General features: G+C 33.1%; 1 protein-coding gene across 2 annotated transcripts; it reads left to right on the top strand.

The window, feature by feature from the left end:
* Positions 1-1,731: 1,731 nt before the first annotated feature.
* On the top strand, positions 1,732-4,413 carry LOC133303786 (uncharacterized). Of its 2 annotated transcripts, none has more exons than XM_061503763.1 (3): positions 1,732-1,811; positions 2,222-2,404; positions 4,074-4,413. In XM_061503763.1, exons 2-3 carry the CDS (start codon positions 2,243-2,245, stop codon positions 4,239-4,241), a joined length of 330 nt encoding a protein of 109 aa, XP_061359747.1. In that variant the 5' UTR covers positions 1,732-1,811; positions 2,222-2,242; the 3' UTR covers positions 4,242-4,413. The 2 variants fall into 2 exon arrangements, with proteins under 2 accessions (XP_061359747.1, XP_061359748.1); XM_061503764.1 differs by lacking the exon at positions 1,732-1,811 and adding an exon at positions 1,841-1,974.
* The last annotated feature ends 4,714 nt before the right edge of the window (positions 4,414-9,127 follow it).

Below are 9,127 nucleotides of genomic sequence, written 5' to 3' on the forward strand. Positions count from 1 at the left end.
GCACAAAATATACACATTCAGAGGGAAAATAACATCAAAATCTTTATTCTGCAGAAAACAAACATACAAATGTTTTTACATAGAACACCAACATAAAGAACTCCCACTAAACCATAGTCTCATTAAACAACACAACACCCATATGAGCAGTATGCTTGTGAAAGACCTTAGGCATTAAGCCTTTATTAAGCGGATCAGCAAGCATGGAGTTCGTCCATGTGTGTTCTATGAAAATTTGACCACTCTGAACTCTTTTTTTAACAACCAAAAACTTTATATCGATGTGCTTTGATTTTGAAGAGCTTATGTTATTGTTGGAGCACAACACTGCTGACTTATTATCACAATAAATATTTAGTGGCTTTTCAACACCACTTATTATACGCAGCCCTGTGACAAAATTTTGCAGCCATACCCCATGGTTGGATGCCTTAAAACAAGATACAAATTCAGTAGCCATAGTAGAGAAAGCTACAAGTGTCTGCTTAACACTCTTCCAAGAAATAGCTCCTCTAGCTAACATGTAGACATAACATGACGTGGATCTTTTACTGTCTTGGCATCTAGAAAAATCGAAGTTAGAATACCCAATGATCTCTAATTCGTCTGACCTCCGATATGTGAGCATGTAATCTTTTGTTCTCTTTAAATACTGCATAACCCTCTTGGCTATTTTCCAATGATCCACTCCTGGATTGCTCAAGTATCTACCTAATACTCCCACTATAAATTTTATATTAGGGCTAGTACAAACCTGGGCATACATAAAGCTTCCAAATGCCGAAGCATAAGGTACCTTTGTCATTTCCATCATCTCAAGCTTACCTTTGGGGCATTGACAGAGACTAAACTTGTCTCCCTTAGACATGGGCGTGTCTCCTGATGTACAATCCTTCATTCCAAATCTATCCAGAATCTTTTCAATATAAGTTTTTTGTGATAACCGTAGGATACCTTGAGAGCGATCTCTAAATATATGTATTCCTAAGACAAAAGATGCATCGCCAAGATCCTTCATCTCAAAAAATTTAGTAAGAAATTTATTGGTTTCATGCAATAAGCCTATATTACTACTGGCAAGTAATATATCATCAACATATAGTATTAGGAATATGAATTTACTCCCACTGAACTTGTGGTACACACAATCTTCTACCAAGTTCACCTCAAAGTCATTGCAGATGATAACTTGATGAAATTTATGATACCACTGACGAGAAGCTTGCTTAAGGCCATAGATGGACTTCTTTAAATTGCAAACCATAGTCTTTGAATATCCAAATACAAAGTTTTTTGGTTGCACCATATAAATGGTGTCATCAATGTTACCATTGAGAAACGCTATTTTTACATCCATATGATGTAGCTCCAAATCCAAATGAGCCATAAGTGTCATTATGGTCCTAAACAGTCCTCCTAGAAACTGGAGAGAAGGTCTTTTATAGTTTATGCCTTCTTTTTGAGTGAAACCTCTAGCAACTAAATGTGTCTTATATCTTTCGATGTTGTCTTTGAAATCCCTTTTGGTTTTAAATATCCATTTACAACGGGATCCTCAGCTAAGAGGAGAGAGAAAAAAGAAAGTGAAATCCACCCTTCTTTTGTATGTGTAAAAAATTTATTTATCTCGTACAAAATGAATGAGATAAATAGAATCCGTATATATTCTTGTCATTTCTAATTTTTCTAATATTTTAATTTTTAATTACCATTATTGCACTACAGTGCTCCCAACGGCAGACAATCATACGCGTTCATCTCCAATGCTACGGCCCCTCGCCGGTTATGGCTTCTCAACACCAAAACACAAAGTAAGAACTCTTTTACGCTTCGGAATTTTCAAATTTAAGTGCAAATTCCATGTCTTTTAACCGTGAAGGCTTTGCGTCCAATTGCAAAATTAATTGAATTCTTTCACTCTGCATCTTTTGGAGATCGATGATGAATTTAGGTCTTTGTCGTTCACACCAATCTGTTAGTATTATCTTTTAATTTTCATAATCAATGTTTCAAATTTTGCGTCCAAAATAACCAAAATCCATTTTCCCACATTGATTTAATCTCAATATCTTTTCCTCTTCATTGGTTTTCTAGCAAGCAGCAATAAAAGCTGTGATTTTTTATTTTATTTTATTTTTGCTCACATTTCTGGGGTACTAACTAATTAACTGTCTTTTTTGTAACATTACAATTTCGTTGCTGTTACTTGAATCATATGCAGGTGTTCTGCTTGTAATTATAAATGATGTCACGGCGTATGTTGCTTGTTTTTTTTATGCTCATACTTATAATCACCTCTCAATTTGAGTGGAAGCAACAACTTGTGGTTGATGTTGACTCAAATTCCAGCATATCTCAAAAGCAGAAACGGATTTCAAAAGGGGTAGAAACCGTAAAGGAGAAGGTGTTAAGTTTTTCCCATGTTCCATTTTGTTTCATCTATCCCATTATCTCTCTGTTGATTTAATTGGTAGCTTCAGACTTGAGTTATGACGTAATGTAATGTCTCTTTCGAGTGGTTTTGTTATTGGATCATTATTCTGTGTTTTGATGCAAGCTGAGTTTTTTAACCTGCTGCATTCATGAAGTTACATTTTAATTATAATTGAGTGAAGAAACTGGTGAGATTATAACAAAGGTGACTTCTGAGTTTATGCTCCTTCTGTCATTGGTAGTGTTGTTGTTCGCATCAGTTTGCATGCGCTTTTATGTTAGCTTAAATCCATGAATTTCATAGTGCAGTACATGAACTTGACAATGTCAGTAGGTCTTTCTAACTTTTCTTGAACCCTGTGGAGCTATTCTCATTCTGGATTTTGTTGGAGGTTTGAAGAGGTGGTTGGTGTATGCTATTCAAAGATCACTTATAAGTTCATGAACTCATTGAATTATATAATTCCTGTCCCCAAACTTAAGAATAAAACCCTGAAAACCTGAGTTCTGAACTTTCTGAATTTCTTAGCCCAAGATAAGTGATTTTGTATCTAAAAGGAAGATTACTTGATAAACCAGATTTTATATATTGAAAGTATAAAGGAAGATTACTAGAAATAGGAAGATTACAGAAGTGTAGAAATGACAAGAAATTAAGAAGGTAAACGACAGACAATGGATGCAGTTCTAGAGGCACCCTTCTCTCCCAAGTTCCTAGCCCAATCCCAACTCTCCCATAAGCCTCCCCTTTCCTATTTGTAACCAATACCCCTGCAGAGTTAGTTAGCCACCTCAGCACCTTTTGGAGCCCCCATTCCCATGTGATTGCGCTTAGAATACACCCTCAATGGTATATTCATATCAGAGACACTTTTGGTTGTATACGCCATCTGAAAATTGTCTCAATGTAGGAATAGTGATTCTTGTGTGCCTCTTCTCAGATGGTATATGGACTGGGTTACATTGGAATGAGACTCTGTTTTGTAAGTTATCCACATAGTACTCATTTGATTATTACATTCAACCTGTTGATGAATATTACACTCAACTCTGTTTTGAAAATAAACTTTGCCGTTGCCGGGGATCAAACCCGCGTGACAGGTGGGAATACTCACCACTATACTACAACGACTTGGTGCCGAACGCAGCTAATTCCTGTTTTGATAAATTATGTGATGAGATTTGTTAAAGAGAAAAGAAAAGAAACATTTATTTTGCCCGTAGAATTTGGGAATTATATGTAAAGTCTTCTATAAGACGACTGAGTACCTTGTATTGGCTTATCTACCTTGTTTGGAACTCCGTAGTTTCTTAAACTTTGCATTACGGGAAAGGTTATATTTACAAACTTTTTGTTTACAAATTCTTACAAACTACACTATGTCTGACCAGTCATACTTTAATCAAAAGTGTATAACCGGTCAGACTTAGTGTAATTTGTAAAAAAAGTTTGTAAATAGATCATTTCCCTTGCATTATAGAAAAGTTATATATTTAAATACATTTCCCAATCTTTCTATGCGTCATGTTACGTATGCTCTCAGGACCAAAATTATTAGAAATTTTTTATTAGATCTAGGGACATATTATTTTTAGCCAGAAATTTATTGAATTCTTTCAATTGATGTTGCTTGCTGCAGATTATATTAGTGCAAGAGAAAAATATTCGAAGATTGAATGAGCTTGTGCAGCATCTCCAGGAACAACTGCAGCAGTGTAGAAACAGTAGTGTTACAACTAATGGCAGTGTAAGCCCGCTAGCCGAGCATATACTTGAGCTTGAGCAACATCAAATTTTAGAGGATTAAGTAGAGACAGCAAGTATGTTCATGGCACGTTCATCTTTATGTTCAAGTTGTAAAGTTATTTTCTTAGTTCTTTGAAAGGAAATATTGTAAAAGATTTGCTTCCCCGTGTAAATTACCATTATTATTTCCATTTCAATGCAACTCCTACATCAATGGAAATTGCAAGGTGTTTGAATGTTTTGTTAACCCATCAACAACAACAAATGGATCTGGGCCATTGTGTGCCTCTTTTTATTTTATGTTTTTGCTGGGAGTTTCATTGTGTCTTTAATATGTGAAGTTGCAGTTGGATACTCTCTACAATTTTTTTTTTTTTTTTGAGTATGAAGTTATTTCTTTAATTTTAGTTATAAGCTTATCCATGTTTCGAAAATGACTTGTTAAAAAATAAATGAAATAGTATTAATTTCTTAAGTACTAGGTAGGAGGACTAAGTTTTTCTTCGATTAAATTGGATTAAGTTAACCATCCATACACATTGTGACATTGAGATGAGAACCCTAAAAAGCATGCTAGTTAAAATCTGGATTTAAATCTTAAAATCCCGATTTTAACGATTTATTTTTGCTAAAACGATTTAGATTTCACTTAAAATCGTTTCCAATATAAAATTTCGATTTAGACATTTACTTAAGTCCCGAATTTAATATTTAAATCCCGATTTAAACTATTGGAATGATGTTAAGCAAGTTAGAAAAATTGTTGAATATAACATAGCTGATGTTTCATCCGAAGATGAATGGATTGTGGAAAATGAAGGAACTTTATCTCATGATGAAAGTTTAGATGAAGACAATTTTGAATGATGTAGTTGAAGATCACGTGGAACATAATGTCTTCGATGATAATAACTTGAATGATTTATTAGCTTAGACCCTTAGAGTGTGACAATTGTATGCAAATATATAAGGATGGTGGCAGGTAGTCTATTTTTCTTAATTTTTTTTATACATAAGCATATGTATATAAAAATTTAATTTTAGAGTGCAAGTAAAATCTACGATTTGTATTACGATTTTACGATTTATGATTTTTTATTCCTTTTTCAATTTTAGGTAAAATCCCGATTTTGACTACCTTCCTCAAGAGCATGTGTTTAAACTTAAATGCGTCAATCCTGAAACTATGCAGTAAATAATGTACAATGGTGACATGCTGATACCAGGTCTCAAGTTTAAAGATGCAAAAAGATTGCTGTGTTTTTACCATGTTGATGAATATGATAACAACAATGTTAAGCACAGATTTATGCACGTCACTTTAATATATGCATAGTTTTTGCTCTCCAATTGTAATTGGGTATATTTTATTGTTTTACACACTTATATTTTTATTTTTCTATATGAACTACATGAACATCAACATCAACATCAACAACACTTTTATCCCAAATTAATTGGGGTCGGTGGTAGATGAACCCACATGAAAGATACAAAACGGTTGAAAAAAAGTAAAAAAAATAAATAAATAAATAAATAAATAAATAAATAAAAATACACAAATAAAATAATAAAATAAAATAAAATGAAATAAAAATATATGTATATATAAATAAATAAAAGTAAAAAAGAAAGGGACAAGAAGAAGTGGGGGAAATGAAGGGGAAAAGGACTAAAAAAGGACCATATGGAACATAGGAATAACAGCGAGTCTAACCCTCCACCATACTTATAGCTTTTCTCCATTCCTTTCTAAGACATACTGTCCGCCAATCTATATCCCACTCCATTAAATCTTGTTTTACTACTTTCCCCCAAGTAAGCTTCGGCCTACCTCTGCCTCTTTTTGTGTTTAGCTCTTGGTAACAAACTTCTGTTCTTACAGGAGCATCCATGGGTCTTCTCATCACGTGCCCAAACCACCTCAATCTATGTTCTCTCATCTTCTCGGCTACCGGTACTACTCCGACCTTTCGTCGAATATCTTCATTTCTTATCTTATCCATCCTTGTGTACCCACACATCCACCTTAACATCCTCATCTCTGCTACTCTCATCTTATGCTCATGTTGCCTATGTGCTGGCCAGCATTCCGCTCCATATAGCATTGCCGGTCGTACTGCCGTTTTATAGAATTTTCCTTTTAACTTCAGGGGAATTTTGCGGTCACACAAAAATGCAGATGCACTACGCCATTTCATCCACCCTGCTCTGATTCTGTGATTTACATCCTCATCAATCTCTCCACCATTTTGTAAAATGGAGCCCAAGTATTTAAAAGCATTTTTTTTGGGTACCTCTTGACCATTTAGATGCACAGGTTCTTGGTCCTCATCTTGTACCAGAGAAAACTCACACTTCAGATACTCAGTCTTGCTTCGACTTAATGTGAATCCTCTGGATTCCAATGTGCTTCTCCACAATTCAAGTTTTCTATTAACACCCTCCTTGCTCTCATCAATGAACATAAATGAGAAATATGATTCAGTTATTATTGTATAATAAGCATTTTTCATATATGATAAGGTCTGATATGGATATGGTCCAATCACTTACACAACATTAGTAAAAGGATATATATAGGGTTTTATTTTTCTCATGTTGCATGAGACAAATTGTCTAATATACAACACAAAAAGTGGGTTGGATCCACTAAAAAAAGAGAGAGAAAATAAAAGTAGGTCCCACTCATTTTTGTGTGTGTTGCATGAGACAATTTGTCTCATGAAACATGCGAAAAATAAAATCCATATATATATATGGTTCATTTTTTCTACTGTCAATGGAGATAACTTATCTATATTGAGTCCGAAACTTCGTCGTTTTAAGACGGAAATCAAGGTATTTTTGTAATTATAATTTCTTTCAGGGTTATAATAGTCTTTTTCATTATAATTTTTCAACTCAAAACGATATCGTTTTGGGAGCGAATGTAGATAAGTTATCTACATTCACTGTAGAAACATTAAAGCCATATATATATATATATATATATATATATAGGGATAGGATCCGTTTACAAATTTTTTTTTGCAAATTACACTAAGTACGACCGGTCGTACACTGAATGATTAAAGTATGACCGGTCGGACTTAGTGTAGTTTGTAAGAGTTTGTAAACAAAAAAGTTTGTAAATATAACCTGCCCCATATATATATATATGGATTCGCTTTTTCTGCATTCACTGCAGGTAAATTATCTACAGTAAGCCCAATACAACGTCATTTTGTAGCGGAAATCGTTGTATTTTTGTAATTTTAATTTATTTTAGGGTTACTATAGTTTTTTATAATTATAATGTTTTAATCTTTCAATCCCAAAATGACGTAATTATGATTTTTTAATCTTTTAATCCCAAACGACGTCATTTTCGGAGTAAATGCAATGACTATATATATATATATATATATATATATATATATATATATATATAGGTAGGATCCTTTGACACCAGTGTCAAATTTGAAATTTGACACCTCATCTGGAGCCATTAAATCAAAAAAGATCAATGGTGTCACATGCTTATAAATCAGAGTCATTGATCTTTTTTGATCTAATGACTCTCAGATGATGTGTCAAATTTCAAATTTGACACTGGTGTCAAATGATCCTGCTTATATATATATATATATATATAAATATATATATATATATATATATATATATATATATAGAGAGAGAGAGAGAGTCAGGATCATTTTACACCAGTGTAAGTTACACTCTCAATCTTGACCACTGATCTCACTCTCAATCTTGACCATTGATCCACTTGTATCCAATGGCTCAGATTACTAAAAAATTAGAGCCCTTAGATACAAGTGAGATCAGTGGTCAAGATTGAAAGTGTAACTTACACTGGTGTAAAATAATCCTGACCCTATATATATATATATTTATATTTATATATATTCCTTGCATTTTAAGGAGAAGGAGAAAAAAATATTAGGGTTTTCTAACTTGAAAGAAAATTTAATGCAGCCATAAAAAAAAAAATTAACGTCAATAAAGGTGGGAACAATTAGCTAAGGATTTGATTCATATTCCATAAGGGTGTGGGTTCAAATCCCGCTATGTCAGGATTTTGTTGTCTTTCCTAACCTTGCTGGGATATAATAATGTTTATCTTAGACTATATTCAGATTTAAAAAAAAAATGGTCTGTCATTTTAAATAACATACCTTGTATCTTTTCACTCTCATAAAGAGGTGAGACTCATATCTTTAAAAAAAATTTCACCTATTTTCTCTCCCATAATTTATCTCTTTATCTCACTTAAAATGATACAGCTTTGTATCCTTTAAAATGATACATATTTTTTCCTTAAAAAAATATAGTGTAATTTTGTTTTCTTTTGTCTTTATTATTTTTCATCTGCAAAGAAAAATTAGAAAGTTCTTCAAATATGGCGTACAACGTTTTAACCCTACCCGTTGCTGTATTGACATGTATAAGTTAGTGTGAATTTTAAATTCCTCACGCTCTCAGAAAACTTGGCTCCGCCAATATGATGGGTGTGGTTGCTAAAATGCATCTTATGGTTGCGCCATTATTAGCTAAATGTGATTATTACGGAGGTTTTGGACCAACCCACACAATATAATTATGTGTATTGATCCGGGAACTATCGTATACAATAGCAGTTGGGTCTACTCTCTTTAATGATACTTATCGTCAAACGCAGCAAACGCACCAAGGACTCTGAAGAATACTCTCTCTCTCTCTCTCTCTCTATTAGTGTTTTAATATATGTGGGATAGATAAATAATGGATTTATTATTTTTTATGTTGTATAAAATAAATTTATCTTCTATATATATAAAAGTATATAGCATTTATGTTTTTCCTTTCTCTCTTTTCTTCTCAGATGGACCCACATGAGCCCTATATATTTTTATGAAAAAAGTGTTTGTTATTTTAAATGACACAAAGTTATATTATTTTAAGAAA

The sequence above is a fragment of the Gastrolobium bilobum genome, unplaced genomic scaffold, assembly GCF_033153095.1.
Source record: "Gastrolobium bilobum isolate Gb01-03AN ecotype WA unplaced genomic scaffold, APGP_CSIRO_Gbil_v1 utg422934, whole genome shotgun sequence".
NCBI lineage: Eukaryota > Viridiplantae > Streptophyta > Magnoliopsida > Fabales > Fabaceae > Gastrolobium > Gastrolobium bilobum.

Excerpts from the sequence above, each read along its gene's own strand:
- LOC133303786 (XM_061503763.1), top strand. The coding sequence starts at position 2,243 with ATGATGTCACGGCGTATGTTGCTTGTTTTTTTTATGCTCATACTTATA. Across the intron at positions 2,405-4,073 it reads TAGAAACCGTAAAGGAGAAG|ATTATATTAGTGCAAGAGAA; the intron begins GTGTTAAGTTTT and ends TGCTTGCTGCAG.